Source organism: Pangasianodon hypophthalmus, chromosome 20 (genome assembly GCF_027358585.1).
Source record: "Pangasianodon hypophthalmus isolate fPanHyp1 chromosome 20, fPanHyp1.pri, whole genome shotgun sequence".
In the NCBI taxonomy this organism is placed as follows: Eukaryota; Metazoa; Chordata; class Actinopteri; order Siluriformes; family Pangasiidae; genus Pangasianodon; species Pangasianodon hypophthalmus.
In genome coordinates this window covers 16,497,850-16,517,115 of record NC_069729.1, presented here as the reverse complement: position 1 = coordinate 16,517,115, position 19,266 = coordinate 16,497,850, and the positions used below count along the sequence as shown (strand labels likewise).

Sequence of the window (19,266 nt, the reverse complement as noted above, 5' to 3'; positions counted from 1 at the left end):
ATAGGATCCGAGTAAAGATTGTCTTTTTCAACTTGGGTATATCATTCAGTTCCTACTAAAAACACCTTACACAATGCAACCTGAAATGATAAAAACAAAAAAGAATTATACTGCACCAGCCATATGTTTATTAAGGGAGGTGCAATGATGTTCATTTGGATGCACATTTTTAGTAGATCACTTGTCATACTGCCTACACACAAAGAATAGATGGCTAAGGGTCCGTGAACACTTAGTAGTCCATTTGTCGAGTCTAAATCAGAGAAAATGTCTACTTTTGGTTGATTTGCTACCTGGTTTGGTTTGGTTTCACACTGCACATAATTAAGTGACCGAAAAAGAGAAAAAAAAAAAAACATTGGCTGAAGTGTGTGTATGGCATCTAGTCCCATTATCCAAAACTCATGGCATTTCTGCTGCTCTCTCTGTCTTTTGGCTCAGTTCACGCCTTGCGAGTCAGTTCTCATATCTACAAACAATGCTGCAACCCAAAATACAAGTCCCGCAATTAGGTCCTTTGTTTGCTATTTGTTTTCATACTGCACATAATTAAATGCCAAAAAGCAAAAAAAAAAAAAATGTTGTCGGAGGGCCACGTACTCGTAAAACATACTCATAAATCTCTTTCATTAATTGGTCAGAAATATGGCAATGGGAAAATGAACTTTCCCCACATGAATGTTGGTATTGCAGAAATCACCTAAGCATTTAGAATATTGAGCCGCTGACATTCAGAACGATTAGATAATTATATCAATAACTAGCTAACTATATACATAACTAGATGTGTAACGTGTCCAGTGTTAATTTTCTCCTTTGGATTTCGGTTCAAATGTCCGGAACTCGTCGCATTTCTGCAGCACTACAGCTCTGTCCTTTGGCTCAGTTTGTGCCTCGCTGATCAGTTCAGCATCTTATAGGTACCAAAAAAAAAAAAAAAAAAAAGCTGCCCTTCACCCAAAATACACACCAAGTTTGATTTACTTCCTTCAGTTTCAGAGAACGAGGCAGTCGAGTCGCTTTCTCACTGCAATATAACTGTGCTGGAACCAGACCGGGACCTCCTCACTCAGCCGGTCTCAGACAAGGGTTACTTTCAGATGAACTAAACACTGCGTATGTTGTAATCGCGCCTCTTTTTTTTTTTTTTTTTTTAAATTTAAAGTTGGTCTGCTCTCCACCTGATTATGGGCATGTTGTATTAAAATGTCTGACATCCTGTGACATTTTACAAAACTACTAGTTGGTTTGGACCTCAGCTGGCCCCTTCAGTAAGGATGCTCTGAGTCAGTGGCACATAAAATAGCCACTGTGTGTGTGTGTGTGTGTGTGTGTGTGTGTGTGTGTGTGTGTGTGTGTGTGGGACATGATTGTGTGACTGAGTGAGAGTGTTACTAATGTGATCATTTTATTTATGCTTTCAGGTGAATAGGTTTTGTTTACGTTCTGTATGATTTTATTTTTTCATTTACACAGAGTAATGAAACAAGGAACACGTTCCTATCTGTTTTGATCGAAACAGTATATGATAATTTGGGTGGCTCTTTGGTGCAATAGGTAGAACATGAGACGATGTATGATGGTGATGTGTAAGAAATAAAACACTTGGGTGCATGCTTTTATAGGAAAATAATCAACCACAAGGTGGAGAAGACTTACTGTTACCTCCCCACAGTTGACTCTTTTCCTATAACAGCACATCCTGAAGTGCTTTACTCCTCTAATAACCACAACAATTTGCCAGTGATTTCAATGTATTTTTTTAAAATCCACATGTTGTACTTTTTATCCATTTATGGTTACAGTTTATGTTGCGAAACATAAACACATCACATCAAGGAAACAAAAGTTTGTACCCCCTTGTTTCTGTGTGGAGAAAGGAAGCTGTACCTCTATTTTACAATTTATCTGTACCAAAAATAATCATAGGAAATGTTTCTGTGTCCTTAAACAAGACGAGAAGCTAATGAAAAAAAGGTCAAAAAAACAACACTGCAAAAAAATTTACCTTGGCAAATGAAATTACTTTGAAATTATTTTGAAAATATCTGATGTGTCTTGTTATGGGATTATTATAAATCCAAATTATATGTTTTTAGATGCATTAACTCATTTTAAGCTTTATATTTTATATTATTATATATATATATTTTATATATATTATATTTTATATATTTTTATATTAAATTTTTATTAATTTAGAAAATATTTTAGAAAATATCAACCAATAGGACCAGCTTGTAATTAGTAAAGAAATGTGCAGAAATAGGTTCATTAATCTTATTTGTAATCTTATAATACAAAATACTAGATAAATATGACTATTTTTTATTTTTGTATATATTTATTTGCACTTGCTAAGATTTTCTTTACAGTGAACACACTGTGGTTTGAGAAGTGAAAGTTTCATCATAGTGTCCAGATCTGAGTTGAAAAAAGGCATGGTGTGACATCTGACAATATTCTAACAGATATGTCAGGACGAGGTAACAAAGATTTACCAAGCTACTTGGCAATGTTAGAACGTGGGTGTCAAAAAAACAAAAAGAAAAATGGTGGAGCGAAAATTACAAGCTCAAAGGATCCTTGTGGATTTTGTTCAGTTTGCATCTTGGATTGGATAGTCTAAAGTGGCCTGAGGTGTGAAAGTGTTTGTGTGAGATGGATGTACCCAGAGATGGATTAGCGTCCCGTCCAGGCTGTGCAGCCATTTTTTTTTTTCAGAATAGTTTCCAAATCCATATCCCTGAGTTAGGATGAATAAATGAATAAACATGTTGTTTGTTGGTTAAAAAAAAAACAAAAAAAAAAACTACAAGGTACAAATGAGTCCCATTGTGATTTTTCCTTCTGCTGTTCATTCTCAGTAGGCTGGTTTACTGCTGAGGGAAAAAAAAAAAAAAAAAAATTCATGATGCCTAAATTAGTGCCTTCCACACTGATACTATGAGGCGATGCATGACCTTACAACTTCTCAGCTTCTCATTTGTGTCTGTTCTTGACTTTGTTCTTTACGTGGGTTTTAATCCTGCACGCTTTACTCCCATTGTTCCTCTGGCCTTGTCTCTCTGCTAATAACGTCCAATTTTCTCACTCTCATTTGCATGACTTCCAGGAGATTTGTCAATTGCTAGTTTCCGAAGTAAGTTCCGCTCACATTTATTTTCCCCATTTTCACTTTTCTTCTTTCTGGTCCCCAGTGAAACTATTAGCACTCTTCTGCTTTACAGTATGGCTCGGCTCGGTAAATTACCCATGAACCCACTTTTAGATGTTGATGAAGCTGGTGCCCATGCTGAATTTGGTTATCTTTCTCACTCAGGTACTGTGCAAGCCAGTCTTTGCTGAGAAAGATTTTTGATTGATCAAACAAATTTTTAAAATTTTTTTTTATTTATTTACCCAGATTATTATTTTTTTCATTTGTGTGTGTTTACCCACATCACTGACATTTATTTTAAAGCTATTGAGTCACTTTGTTTTATTTTCATTTCACCTTTATTTTATTTATTAGCCATATTACTGTTTATGTTTAAGTTTTTATTTATTTAGACACATTAAAGTTTATTTACAGTTTCATTTTTATTTAGTTACTCACATTATGTTTTAGTTTCATATTTATTATTTCACTTATTACTTTTATTGTTTGATCTGATTTACCTCATTTTCAAGTTAGGCTGAATCCCAAATTTTTGGATTTCTGTTTGTTTTTTATTTATTTATTTATTTATTTATTTCACCCACATTAATGTTTTTTTACAGTTTCATTTTTTAATAATTTACTCACATGATATTTTTAGTTTCATTTTTATTTATTTAAATGTTTAATTTAATTTATATATATATATATATATATATATATATATATTTTACACTTTACTTTTTAATTTATTCCTTTTCTTATTTTATCTGTTACAAAATTATGTACCTGTGTTTTTAAGTGAATTCTGTCATTTTCAAGTTACGCATGATAAAACACCATTTGAGATTGAACCACAGAAAATATTAATGTGATCTGGGTAATTTGGCACTGGAACATCTCTCAGCTGTAACATCAGATTAAGATATTGGCACCTTATCTGTGTTTGGGTGCACTGGCACGGACTGTCTCATGATTAATGGCTCATCCTGCGAGGAAGACAGGCTAATAGTACCACCTCACTTTTTAATCCAAATGAAATATGTCTCATTTGAGTCATTTTTCAAAATTGTGAGTCTCATTTTACTAATCGTGCCACAAGTCACCTTCAACGAAACTCCTCCTACTTTCATATGTAGTGTTATGTGATGGGAAATAGACATAATGTTATGGCCAATTTCTTTATTTTTCTTTTTTCTTTTTTCTTTTTGATTTCTTTTACCGAGCCGTGCTGTTCTGTTCTATAACTAGCTACTGACTGCATCACAGTCTGTATGTCAAGTCTTCAAAGCTTTGCATATGGATTTTATAGATGCATGTAATTGTAAAACTTTCCTTAAGCTTTGTTTCAAGCTTCTCTCCCACTAGCTGTGCTACCTTTTCCGTACACCCTTTTGTCTAGTCTTCTTTCTTTTAGCTTATTATCATTTCATTATTAATAAAATGTGGTACTTCTAAATGGAAGATCTTGTTCCTCTAAGTTCTTACATCTCACATGCTAAGACGTCCTTGTTGCTGTTTGTTGACACAAGTACCTCCTTATTTGCTTTGCTAATAATCCTCTTATTATGGATTTGCATTCAAATGTATCAGTTGCTCTTTGAGCTCCAGTCCACTGAGACCTGTGGCGTAATGCAGACAAAGCCAATCTACTCAGGCCTGTATTGTCTAATCTAATGAAGAACATTGGGAAATCGACTTTGGAACAGCAGGTTCTACTAAACCGCAAACAAATGCGTTTTAAGAAGGGGCTACGGCTCTCCCGGAGCTCTTGTTGGAATAAACGCTCTCTTCATTTCCATGCACTTAATGCTTTGTAATTAGGAATTACCCATGCTTTTCATGTCATCAGCGCTGAAGCCCAGGAGGGGAAAAGGAGAGCACGTTTATCTGATTACATCCGCTGAGCTGTGAATACACTGCGGAGTGCGGACGTGTGTGCCGGTTTGTTTGAATCTATTAAAGACTGCAGATATGCCTTTGTGTTGTTAATGAAATCTCTGCAGTAGATCTATAAGGTTAGTGAGGGGGAAGTGTGGGATCAGTGTGATGTTGACAGTATCAGACAATAGAGTTTTACTTCAATATAAATCCAGCATTAACTGAGCTCTTATTTTCTCTAGATTGAAAAAAAGTTCCTTTTTTCTGCATCTGCTTCCTGCCAGATCAGAACATGTCTCAAACACACAGTTGGTTCCAAAAATCCCAGGCCACCACCAAGAGTTTTATTCCATGAAACACTCATAACACAGTGCGTATTGTCAAATTAAAGATGTGGTCATAAATAAGATCAGAGTTACAGTGTTACCGAGGTCATAATGTGACCTTTCAAGAAACAGTGTTTCTTGTAGGGACCCGAATTTCACTTTTCGAATACTTTACAAATTTTACATATATTTATATTCATTTATGTATTTCTGAAGGCACAACATTCACATTTGATCAATATTCCTACTTTTAGTCATCTTATATAATTTTCCTAAATATTCATTTACACATATTTTAAAATGTCAATTGACTAATTAAATGTTCTTTAAAAAAATTGTGACTTTTACATGTAAATAGCTCACATAACACAATTATGCTGTACCTTAAGCAGTATATAGTGAAAAATATTAAAATATTGTTGTAGGTGAATGAATAAAAATCTACAATTTGCAGCATGTAATGTATCATTATGATGTTGAATTTCTTTAGTTAAGCATCTACCACAACTTTAACCTTACGTAGTTTATTCAATACAAATGCATAGTGTAGAGCTACTGCTAATGTTAGCTCTGTCTATGGCAATATAAAATGAAAACTTAATAATATTATGCAGTCAGATAATAAATTGTAAAATAGTAAAAGTCCCTAGCAACGTGATTGTATTATACAAATATGACAAACATTGTCAGAGAATGTAGTCTTGGCTTTTCAAAGTTCCTGTGTGTAATGAGGATTATAAATGTGTTGATTACATAAAAATGCAGCGTTCCTTCATTTTACAGTTGTAGCTCAGCCCCACTGCTATTTCTCAGATCTGTCCCAAGTTAAAAACATGAAGTAGAACCTGTACACTGGGTTTGTGTATATAAAATGATAAAATTGTACCTCAATGAAGTTTTGCTCACACGTCGACGCCAAGTGAGCCGGCAAGAAGTCTCTGTTGTTTTTGTGGTTGGGGTAAAGCTAGGTAAACTAATTCTGTAAGCTAATTGATTTGTGTTTTAACTCGAATTGGACAGAAGAATGTGTCAAAAAGAGGAATTCAGAAATCTGTTATTGGGAAAAAAGAATAGAGTTGATGCTAAATTCATACAGAAGCTATAACTAATAGTAAAAAGCTATGTTCTAGGAGTTTTAAGTGCTTAAAATTAAAATTTGACAATTTCCTTTTTCGATTCACCATCAGACCCGTAGCATATTCAGATACACTTGGACAATTTCTGGACAGCACTGGCTCCTGCTGGATCGTAACCTCTTTGACAGTGTCCTTTTCTCCCTGTAAATGGTTTTGTCAGTAATACCCTCTTCAGAGCACCTTCATGGTGCAAAAGTGACAAAACAGTTGCACACCCCTGCCATAGGGAACATAAAATTGGACAAACCTGGGCTTGACTTTCATTTCCAAATTAAATCCTCCACCCCCAATTTGGAGATGTGCCCTGTCCTCACTTCTTCCTCTCTTCGTCTTGCTCTTTTAATCTCTTGCTTGCTGTTTTGTTCTTTCTTTTGCCCTTTTAAGCTCTATTGTTCCAGTGGGCATTGAGCAGCATGGAGGGACTCACTCCATCTAATTAAACATAAAGGTTATTTCGGTGTTAACGGACCACACCAGCCTATCAGCTGATTAGCTTCATTCACAGCTTCGTTTAGAGCATTTGCTGCAGTCTTCACATTGCTCTCCGGCTTTTAGCATGTCAGGTCAGGCTCTTTAACAATGGGTAGTATTGTATTACCCAGAATGCTCCGTGGTGCTCTTTTGTCTCACATAAAGCCCAAGAAATTGCAGGAATAACACTGGCAGATATGCCCTGAGTTTTTACTATTGGTATATGTACTTGATGCGATACTGTGGTCTGAGCATGCCTTGTATAGAGTACGTATTACCGTCCAACTCCAGTGATTCAACCCTAAGTGGACAACTGCGACGGATAGCTATTGCTTTTTCATGTGTCTCAAATGCATTTCCACTGACCACTGATCCGATTTTGTGAATAATGTTGCCTAGTTAAATGTTGTTGCTTTGTAATTACACTACATCCATTAAATTGAGTTTCCTTGTTGAATAAATACATTACTAGTTGGAATACTTACTTGTATACTAGATGGCCAAAAGTATGTGGACACCTGACCATTACACCCATATGTGCCCTTTCCAAAACCTTGGGCATTAACACGGAGTAGGTCTGCCTTTGCTGTTATAACAGCCTCCAGTGGAAGGGAAATCTTAATGCTACAGCATACAAAGGCATTCTGGACAATTGTATGCCTACAACTTTGAGGCAACAGTTTGCGGAAGGTCCACGTATGGGCATTGGACATAGACATTACACCCCAAAATATAGACTATATACTGCCTCTCAATTGTAGTATCCTGCTATATTATACTCTATGTAGTAGGCATAGCTAGTTAATATAAAGCAAATTGTGATCACCCAAATAATACTAGACAGAGCCATATTGTTTTTATGTTTTGCTGAAATCAACATTAAGGAACTTGCCATGTATTCAGAAACATTGACGTGTATTTTACATTGACATGGTTCATATTTTCATCTATCCTTATGGGTAATTAGGACTGTGACCTTTAAGAAAGAGGTCATCATGGATTCCACAAATGAGATCATTTTGGTTTAACTGTGGTCTTTTTACCATAGGGCAGAATAATTTTTGCAATCTGTTTGAATTAGCGTAAGAGAGGAACGTCAGTTTGTGATCATGTTGATGCAAACCTGAGAACTTTGAACAAAACCATGTCATCTGCTCAAGAACGCAATGCTCAAAGCTATGAAACCATTTCCGAGCCCCTTATTTTAGCATTTAGCTATCATTGCAATTATCATTGGAGTTGTAAGGCTTCTTTGGGTAAGGCTTCTGTATGGACTCTGGGTGTGGCCAACAGGTGTTTGGATCAAACAACATGCTTTTCTCTGATTGGTTGCAGAGCCTTGTCCATCACTCCTGCTCCAAAGGCATATGGCGGAGCTCCTGAATCAGGACAAAGAGATGGCTGCTAGCTTCCTCAACAGCGTCCTCAACCAGCTCAACTGGGCCTTCTCAGAGTTCATTGGCATGATCCAGGAGGTAAGCGAGTGTCAGTCAACACCTTTGTCGCCCTCTGGCATGAGCTGTGATATTTCACAGCTGTATTACCACCTTGTTGGTGCAGTTTGAAGCTGGTTGCTAATGTGCATACAAGAAAATCTTTGCATTGAGCAAAAGGCCTTGTCACAGTAGAGTTTAATGAAATATTACAGCTGTCTCCAGACTTGAACTGCTTGAAACCTTTAAATTATTCATGGCTGCAGTGTTCAATAATATTGTCATTACTGTCACCATTTGGTGTAGTGGATTAGTCTTTTCCATTTAAAGCAATATAATTTGCATACAAATGACTAAGTCAATTTTTAGGACTTGAACGATCGAGCAGTTTGTATTTGCAGCTAAGCGGAAACAGTGTTGTGTAGTTTTGTGGTAGCATACATGCTTTTAATTATTCTATTCCATCTTAATGGTATGCAACACTATGTTTACATCTTATCAAGTAAAAAAAACAATCTGGAGTATAGTTTAATTTTTCTGTTTTTGCAGTGCATCGTGGAAAAAAACCTCATGGTTGCCCCCACCATTTCGAATATATACATTATATGAAACATATATATACATTATATGTAATATGTAACAGTCATACATTACCCTTTTGCATGTGAGTCACCAGTGTTTCATCACCCCTGTGTATGTGGTACATGCTGATGTGAAACAAACATGACCCTCTTCTTTAATTATGCATGCAATCATTCTATAATGATGCCTTTGCATAAATGACCTCCACTTCAACGAGCTTGTGTTTTTTCCACATTCAGTCCTGTCTTCCTCTATAATTTGATTTCATGATAGAAAAAAGATGCCCATAAAGACTGATTTCGGAAGTGAAAACAGGCTTCCTGCCCTTCATACAGTCATTATTAGCAATGGGAGGCTTTAGACTCTCCTGGGAAATTGTGGGAAAGAGCAGGACTCCCTGGTCTGTCTGGCAGCAAATTAAGCTCTAGCAGGGGAGCTGGAAAAGCACTCTGCTCAGCCAGAAGCATCTCTTAACACAGCAGTGTGTGTGTCAGATAGACCCACCAGGTCTACATTTACTGATTGGGCTTTGATGGTCGGACTTCATGGTTAGCTCTTGCAGGGTGACTTTTATCTCTGATGAGCCCTAATTTAAAAGGCAGCAATCTTCAGAGGGACACAGTTGTTGTTTAGTAGCTATCTACTACTTAGAGTGGAGAAAACAGAGAGCTAGTGTAGCCATGTGGTGCTGTGGACTGATGAGAAATGCGGTCTTTACATGTTCTGTAGCAGAATAGCATTGTTCTTTTGGAGCCTAGCAGATATGTTAGGTAGCATTTGGTCTTACAGGTGTCATGCTAAACACTTTGGTAATAATGTATAGTAGAACTTTGTTAATCGGTTAATAATGGTCAGATGTTGGGACAGATGCTGTCTTCCAGTAGAATCCCAGATAACTTTCGGAGGCTGACAATGATAGATTTATCAGATGTTTTGTCATCTGGCCTTGGATCGTTTTTTTTTCTCACTTTATCACTTTACCCATAGAAAGGAACTGTCATCATGGACTATCAACCAGAAAAGCAAAAAAAACCAAAAAAACGGAAGATAGTGGTTAGTTTTCGGTTCGGTAAAAACTGGCCAAATATTTAATGTGTGTAAACTTGAAATAAAATGAGATGCTAAAAAATAGGGACACAAAGTTATTTGGGAGAAATGTGGTCAATAGAGTTTGTCCATTTTTTCCAGGGACAGCTGGAAATTATGTCACAGAAACAGCTTAACACCAGTAACTTGTGGTGTTATTGCAGTTATTTCTCTAGAGCTCCCTGGATTGGTAGGGCTCCCAGGGTTGGTAGAACTCCCAGGGTTCTTAGATCTGCCTTGGATTTGTAGAGTTCCCAGGATGAATGGACCTTCCAGGATTGGTGGGACTCCCAGGATTGGTGGGACTCCCAGGATTGGTGGGGCTCCCAGGATTGGTGGGGCTCCCAGGATTGGTAGAGCTCCCAGGATTGATAGAGCTCCCAGGATTTGTAGAGCTCTAAGGGGTTTTAGTGCTCTCAGGCTGTAGATCTTATGGGATTGGTAGAGCTAAGCAGGACTGATCGAGTCCCCCAAAATTGGTAGAGCTTTACGAGGTCGGTAGATGAGTTGGTATCCATGACTGGTAAACCCTCTCATTTTTGTCAAATTTTCTAAGCGGCAGTGACCACCCCTCCCCCCAGGTTTGTTGATTTCTGTAGGGTTTGTAGATTTTCAGCACTGCATTGCTAGATCTCCATGTTTGGTAGATACACCGAGGGTTGCTAGCTCTCCAGGGTTTGCGGATCCTCATAAAAAAGCTGGTTAATCTTTGTAAGCAGGATAACAGATAAACATCGTGGTAACAAATGGAGTAGTAATGAATCATTTTGTGACAGATCCAGCAGGCAGCAGAGCGTCCAGAGCGTAATTTTGTGGACACGAGGCAGCTGAAAGTGTGTGCCACGTGCTTCGACCTGTCTGTCAGTCTGCTGCGTGTGCTGGAAATGACCGTCACCTTGGTACCCGAGATCTTCTTGGACTGGAGCCGACCCTCAGCCGAGCTTCTGCTCCGTCGCTTGGCTCAGGTGGGTAAAGACAAATGATTGGCCTGATCACTAAAGTGGCCTTATTTTTTAGAGTAATAGAGCATTGAATATAGTTCTTAATGCATATTTTACAAATACATTTTGCCATGTACTTATATTATTAACTTTGTAAAGTGCCAGTGGTGGCTTATTGGTTAAGGCTCGGGGTTACTGATCAGAAGGTTGGGGGTTCAAGCCCCAGCACCACCAAGCTGCCACTGTTAGGCCCTTGAGCAAGGCCTTTAAACCTCTCTGCTCCAGGGGTGCCATATCATGGCTGACCCTGTGCCCTGACCCCAACTTCCTAACAAGCTAGGATGTTCTTCTTCTTCTATGATTATGCCCTCTATTTACACTCTTATAATAGAGGAGATACAATTAATAGTATTTTAATTGTTTTCATATTTCTTAATTAAATACATAAACATTTTTTTGGCCTCAGTGGATACGAAGGCAGTGTGTGCAACACAAACCTTTGTTAAGAATTTCCTCATGGGATTTCTCGTGTGCTTGTTTGTTTTGCACATTTTTTTAACACTTTATGTTTTGTGTGACAGGTGTGTGTGTGTGTGTGCCTGTGTTTTCCTGTTTGTGTTAATGCATGTGTAAGGTAGGACCTACCTACACATCCTGTCTTTGTAGGTGTGCGTTCATGTGTGTGCGTGGAGTGTGATTTTTATTCCTTTCAGAGGCAAGGTTATTCTTCCCTCTCATTCACCCCTTTTCTTTCTTTTTTTTCTAGACAAATATTTATATGTAGACAATATTTATGTTTGAATTAAATTCATGGCTGTCTCCATTCACTGTTCTGAACATCTTTCCTGAAAGCTTTTCACACCTGCACCCCAATGAGTGTGAGAAGCATAAATAGCTCAGAGTACTTGTGCTGTCTGGCTAATGACAGGTCTTTGTATATCTGTCCTCCAGCTCCTAAACCAGGTACTGAATCGAGTCACGGCTGAGAGGAACCTCTTCGACCGCGTGGTCAACCTTCGGCTCCCAGGTAACACTCGCACATATTCAGGATTGTTCTTCATAGATGGATATTCTGTAAGACCACCATAATCAGGACTGACCTTTTCATGTCTTTCCCCATGTGTATTATTCATTAGTATCCCTTGTACTTAGGAGTTAAATTTAGATTAACTCTTTCATTTATATGAAAAGCAAGCAAGCTGAGCTCCATTATGGTAATTTGACTGAAATACAAGTGGAAATATAACAATGATGCTGTATTAAAGTGAAGCAATGCTAGTTTAAAGCCTTTGCTGCGTCATGTAGCTCTGCCAGGAAAGAATCACACAAAAACTTGTGCAAATTATGCAGTGCCACCAGTTGATCTTTTTAAAGGATAGTCAATCAATTCATATCAATAGTCTATCGATTCACAATACTGTCTTCAATATTTGATTCATTTGATTCGCAGAATACTTTGAACAAAATTTGGATAAAGAAAAATTATGACTGAAAACACTCATAAACACTGCAAAAAAGTGTGCATTTTTGCCTGTGTAAAACTAAATAAATTAAAAATTGCTGTGAACAGAGCTTTAATATTGTAAACAAAATGTAATACAGGTTCACCATATCTTAGAAATAAATAAATAAATTTATAAAACAAAGTCTCTGACACAGGGAAAATGATTGATTGAAACATTATGAGCTCCGTAGCAGCACCTGAGATGCCATTTTAACTGGAAATAGAGCTACAAAGTCGGCTAAAATGCCCGTCCTCTTTATCTCTTTAAAATCTCTTTATTGGGCATCATAGATCACAGTGGCGCAGGGCTGATGTTGTTTGAAAGCTACTGAGGAGCTCTTTTTAAATGTTATAATGTGGTCATGTAACCATATAACGTCAGGTGTTCAGATAATACAATTGTATTAGATGCATTATTAATAGAATGCTGATTCCTGCAATGTGAATTACACATTCCCACGATGCACATTGTCAAATTTTTGCATTGCGATGCATCGTTACGCCTCTTATTTATACATGCATATCATTTTTGGCTAGAACTACCACTTGACCTGACTGGCTTCTCTCTTATTGTATTTATCACCTTAATCTAAATCCTGCTCATTTGAAAGTCATCAGAAGAGGAGACAGTCATGGCGTTAAACCATAACTCAATTTTGCCAGAGGATATTGAACTTCTCCTCAGCCCCAAGTGCCAATTTATCAGACACGACACAGTAGAATGACAATATTCATAATGCATGAAGTCAGGGTCACCCTCTTAGCGCTAAGCACCGTGAGCGGCAGCGCCCGAGGACGTCTTCGACAAGGTGAGCTGTATATAGATCTGTTTTTTAGCAGCTAGGAACTTGATGAGTTTGCACCGAACATTTTCGGTCCTGTTCTGAGAGACATTTTGTAAAAGCGAAATGCTAATGCGCTTGAGGCAAGCACTATAAAGCATGAGTAGGAAAAGAAAGTTAGTGAGATAGAATTCAGATAGCATAGATAGCATCTCATTTCAGTAACGTCGAGTCTTTTTCATTCGACCCTAATCGACATTTCTGGATGATTTATACCTTTAATATAGGCTCTATGCTATGTTATGGTACGAAATACGCAGGTTAAATCACCACCGCACAAGTAAGAGCTCAGCGTGAATAGGTGTACATGTCAAAAATGATAAATGTTTGAAGGCAAAAATATTGGACCTGACAGGATCCATCAGTTTCTGTTCACACCAGGTTTACACATAATCATTCAGAAATGCCACATGTTCTATTTAGCAAATAATCCATGCTCTAAATAATTGCACTAAAGTGATTCTCCACACTTCAGGAATCCAATTATTAGGTAAATGTCATCCAGTATCACCTCATCGTCTTGAATGGCTTGAGCCCAGTTTGCATTGAGGGCATGACAGACGCATTATCAGCAATGCCACACAAGTTACTGACACATTTACAAGATTGCCACACAAAATCTGCCACTCGGTAAATTGCCTTCTCCGTAAACTCTGAGATGAGTTGCACTGCAAATCGTGTTTATCCAGGCTACATGAACATGAACATAAGCATCTGTTTTACTTTTTGCTTTTCTCCAGCATGGCCTGTTTTTAATTTCTGATTTTCTTTAAGTTTCTTGAGCAAAGAATATGTCTCATTTTTTATTTTACTGAAAGAGATTGCTTAAGTATAATCAATCTGCTAAGACGTTTGCTGGCTGATATTTGATTTCTTTAGTTTTGCACTGGAGCTACGAACTTTATGTAGTTAACAAGTAAGGGAACCTAACAGCTCCTAGTTTAGCATTGTGCAAACTGCATGCAGAAATCATGATGTACTCGAGTTGTTCAGTATCTCAAACAGACTGTATGTACTGCTATGTTTAAAAATAGACAAACTGACATCACAGAGCTGAAAATAGTCAAGGAGACGGATTCTCTTTCTTTCTAAGGACATCTTTTGGTAGCACTTACACATCAGGCTAAGGTTGAAGCCTAGTCTAAAGTTTAACAGAAAAATCGATTCAGGTGCTAATCAGGCTCTTTTCCACTTCAGAATATTACTGCATATTGTATTGTTCTTCTCTCGTTGTACTTTTTAATAATTTTTCACTTTTTGTAATTTTAATCATTTTTGTATTCCTTTCTGTTTTGCTGTCAAATGTTTCTTTTATTGCTACATAAAGATGTTATTTTCTGCATATTTTTTCCATGTTTTTCTTTTTTTTTTTTTCTTTTTTTTTTTTAAATTTCAAATGTTCTTTTGCTTTTATCTGTTTATTATTTTTATTTATTAAATTTTTTTTTCTCTCTGTGTTTTAAGAATGTCTCTAATGGTCCATAAAATATAACTATATGGCTTATAAAATCCTACAAAGCAGGGAGGTGGGGACGAGTTAAAAAACAAAAATATAAACAAATAAAACAGGAACCTGAGCCGAGTAATGTCTTGAGGTGAGAGTGTGATTATTTAGACGTGCAAGTTGGAGTGCTTACTTGTTAGCTACATTAACCTCGTAGCTCCAGTGCAATTCTAAAGAAGCAAACGTCAGACTAGAAAATGGTTAGAAAATGTTTGATGGAACACTTCCTTTAAAGTTGGAGTGAACTTTTCAATTAGGTGTAGTTCTACAGGGTGTCCCAAACATCCCCATACATAGGGGCAATTAACACTTTTTAGCAAGATGACTTACAAAATTTTTCATACTTAGTTTATATTGTATATATTTTTTCAGATAGCCTTTAAGAATGCCTTTGACAAAAGATGAACGTATTGAAATCATTCTCATGGCTGGATTGGGAAGCTGTCGCAAGGTTGCGATGGACTTTAACAGGAAACATGGCAAGCACATCACACACGACACTGTTACCAAACTTATTAACAAATTCAAAAAGACTGGAAGTGTTGCGGACCAAATGAGAAGTGGAAGTCTACGAACATCCACTGACGAAGGCACAACCGAAACAAGACTGTTTGCCTAACCTATCTTTACCAAGGGTGCCAATAATTTTTTCAGCTGCTTATATCTGTGTGTGTTTGTGTGTATACAGGGCTGGAGAGCGTGGATCATTACCCCATACTGGTTGCAGTTACGGGAATTCTGGTGCGAGTCCTGGTCGACTCCGAGAGACAAGGGTGAGTCCTTGACCTTCTTGCCTCATTACAGCTTCAGAACAAATAAAGCTGCCATTTTTGGAGCTTCAAAGGCTGCCTTTAGTGTTGAAAAGTGAACACGGCCTTACAAAAGGCCTCTCAATGCTCAGTAAACAGAAGTCGAAATGTCTTGTTTACTGGATGGCCGATTTTTGGCAGCGCGACTTTCCCGTAAGCCTTCAGAGGTCAAGTTTCTTTTTAAAGACCTCGGTAGCTCAGAGGAACTGAAGCAAGTGACACAGTTGTGCTTGTGCGAATGTGTGTTAGTGTGTGTTAGTGTGTGTGTGTGTGTGTGTAACCGTGCCCTCACTGTTCTCCAGGAGCGTCTAACACTAATTGCCTGCTCTGTTTCCTGCAGCGCTGTCTGACACCTCCTGTGTTCCAGTGTTGCACATGTACACGTATCTCTAGACGTGTTAGTTATGTCAGTAGGATTAGGGGCAGCATGCAGCCTGTGGACACACTCATTAATTTTTTCACATGCTGGACATCTCAATCTGTTTTACTCCTTACCTATTTTCATGCACTGACCTACAAATGAGGCTCGAGTGGTGATAAATTCTTTGTGCTGTGTAAATATTCCATGGAAAAGCTCAGCGCTAGGTGGTGAAACTGTCATCTGTCACGCTGTGCTCTGTCTGGAACTTGTCAAAACCCGGTGTTTGTTTCAGTGCTTGTTTATCAGACCATGCTTGATAGAATCTGGCTGCCAGGATAAAAAGAAGATACACTATATGGTCAAAAATATGTGGACACCTCACCTTCACACCCATATGTGCACTTCCCCCAGACTGCTGCCATAAAAATGTCTTTGTGTACTGTAGCATTACACTTTCCCTTCACTGGACCTAAGGGGTCTATTTCAACCCTGTTCCAGCATGACAGTGCTCCTGTGCACAAAGCAGGCTCCATGAACACAGGGTTTGCCAAGGTTGGAGTGGAAGAACTGGAGCAGCCTGCACAGAGCCCTGAACTCAACCCCACTGAACACCTTTGGGATGAACTGGAACAATGACTGCATCCCAGGCCTCCTCTCCCAACATCAGTGCCTGACCTTACTAATGCTTGTGTGGCTGAATGAACACAAATCCCCACAGCCACGCTCCAAAATCTAGTGGAAAGCCTTCCCAGAAGAGTGGAGGTTATTATAACAGCGAATGGGGAATAAATCTGGAATGGAATGCTCAAAAAGGACATATGGGTGTGATAGTCAGATGTCCACATGCTTTTGGCCATATAGTGTAGATTTGTTGGTGGATCTTTACAACAGTTGCACAGTTTCTCCAGTATACAGGCTATTTGTGACAGTTTGCCACTTCGCTGGGGCATTCTGTCAAGCGTTCCCTTTTCACAACTCCTTAGTTCTTCACGTGTTCAGTCAGAAGGTGTTCATAACAGCAGCTCGAAAAGTAATGGTGGGCAAATCACAGGTTTGTAGTAATTCTCTGGTTCTGATAAGGTATGATTTCTATAGTAACAGCTATCACAGGGACTTGTAGAGAGGACAGTCTATATAATCTGAGTCTAATAATAAACAGGTTAGAAATGTGTTGTTATTTAGCAACGAAAAATGTGTAATTGTTGATATGGTGAAGTTTTCTGTGAGGACATGTTTATATAACATTTATGGAAGGAGTCTCCAGTGTCAGCGCTTTGTAACAACCTGAAGTTTTGCAGCATGGGAAAGTCCTAGGACAGAGGATGTTGTATTTCTTCAGTTTTGCGTTGGTTTCTCTCTAACAAGCTGCAATTTCTTGTCTTACTAACTTCAAGAGAAAGTAAGGGACTGAAATGTAATGTGATAACAGGAAATAAAATGCTTCATGGACACTCTATGACATTACATGTAACTATAAACTGATAAAAAAAAGTATAAATGCTCTTCTTTAATAAATAAATAAAATATTTGCAAACCTTTGTGGTATAAGAGGAATAATAAAACACTTTAGTAAAACACTTTAATTCACTGCATTTAAAAAAAAAAATTTGGTGTGTGAAGTGCTTGTTCTACTTTGAACCTTCTCTGTTGTAGGTTTTATATAAACTGTTAACTATTTGCATGTAAGACTCCTTTCAGAACATACTGTTTGTTTTTATATTGACGTAGGATGTAAGTAGTATTCATATTTAAAATATGTGAAAATTAGCTCTCCAAAATATAACATTTAGTCAATACGTTTAGGAAATGTGTTTCAAAATATATATGCTAGGATGCCTATATTTTAAAACGTGGGCTTTTAAACATTCGAATATAGATTTTATTGCCATTGCATTCATAAAATATGAAAATTCAAATTAGTATTCGAACAGTGGAATTCATTCTGACAGCCTTAGTATATGTGTCTAGCTATTAAAGTGATTTAATTTTTAAAAAATCCATAAAAACATTTATAATATGACTTCAAACCATTTAGTATTGTTAGCTAATGCTGCTCATTTTTTTCCTTTTATCTCATTGAGATACAGCGCCATTTTGCACCATTCGCTAATGATAACGTGCTTTTCTTCAGCTCTGCGTTTTGGCCTGTTAAGCTGAACTGCATTTGATATAATGGTTATGATTGTTTCTTCTGAAGCACTTCGGCGTCCATCAGGCTCTGCTGATCATGAGCCACATGTCTCGCTGTGTGTGGATAGAAACCCTGCCAAGACTCATTCTTCTGAGATTTGCTAATTTCTGCCTTTGTAGATATAATTTTGCTGTTTCCTTTTTCCTGCTGTCCATTAGAGGAGAGGCTGTGTGTCCATTACACGGCTGAAACTGTGTGTGTGTGTGTGTGTGTGTGTGTGTGTGTGTGTGTGTGTGTTCGGTCGTCATGTCCTCTATTACTGCACACGTTCACCGGCCTGAGCTTTAAAATTTCTGTCCATTTTGCTCTCAGCAACATTGAGTTTTTTTTTTTATCTTCAATTCTGTCTGCTCTTAAGCAGACATGCAGCTAGCAAGGGGAATCATAATTATTGTGTCATTATGTTAAAAAAGACAGGAAATCTCTCTCGTATTTTTATTCTTTTTTGTATTAGTTGAGTGTTATTAGTATTTATTTAATGCACGCTGTTACATAAATACAGTATTTTCTTTCTTTATACTGTATTGGCTGAATTATTCATTTTTTAGGGGTTGAGTATTATGTTTTTAAAAAGAATTTTTTAATAATAATTTTAATAATGTTATTCATTTTAGTACTGGCTAAAAATTATTATTATTTTTTTAGTACTTGGTGAGTATTAGTTCTTTTAGAACCAACTGAGTATTAATGTTTTTCTTTACTAGTACTGGTTGAGTATTATTGCTTTTTTAACTAGTAGTGTCTGAGTATTATGCATATTTTACTACTGACTGAGTATTATTAGTTTATTTAGTACTAGTTGAGTATTATTAGTTTTTCATAGCACTTGCTGAGTATTAGCTTTTTAGTAATGACTGAGTACTTTTAGGTTTTTCTTAGTATTTGCAGAGTATAATTTTTTTATTTACTAGTACTGACCGAGTATTATTTTTATTTTTTTTAAACTAGTACGTATTATGCATTTTTTTTAGTACCGATTGAGTATTATTAGTTTAGTTAGTATTGGTTAAGTATTTTTAGTTTTTTTAGTATTGGCTGAGTATTATTATTTTTTTCTTAG

The 19,266-nt window shown here is 37.2% G+C and overlaps 1 protein-coding gene across 1 annotated transcript in view; it reads left to right on the top strand.

Moving 5' to 3' along the window:
- LOC113538129 (E3 ubiquitin-protein ligase RNF123) overlaps positions 1-19,266 on the top strand; it is a 136,480-nt gene that overhangs the window by 46,741 nt on the left and 70,473 nt on the right. Inside the window, exons 32-35 of the mRNA XM_053227327.1 lie at positions 8,289-8,428; positions 10,831-11,019; positions 11,947-12,022; positions 15,534-15,618. Coding sequence (XP_053083302.1) covers positions 8,289-8,428; positions 10,831-11,019; positions 11,947-12,022; positions 15,534-15,618 — 490 coding nt within the window. The remainder of the gene's footprint in view (positions 1-8,288; positions 8,429-10,830; positions 11,020-11,946; positions 12,023-15,533; positions 15,619-19,266) is intronic.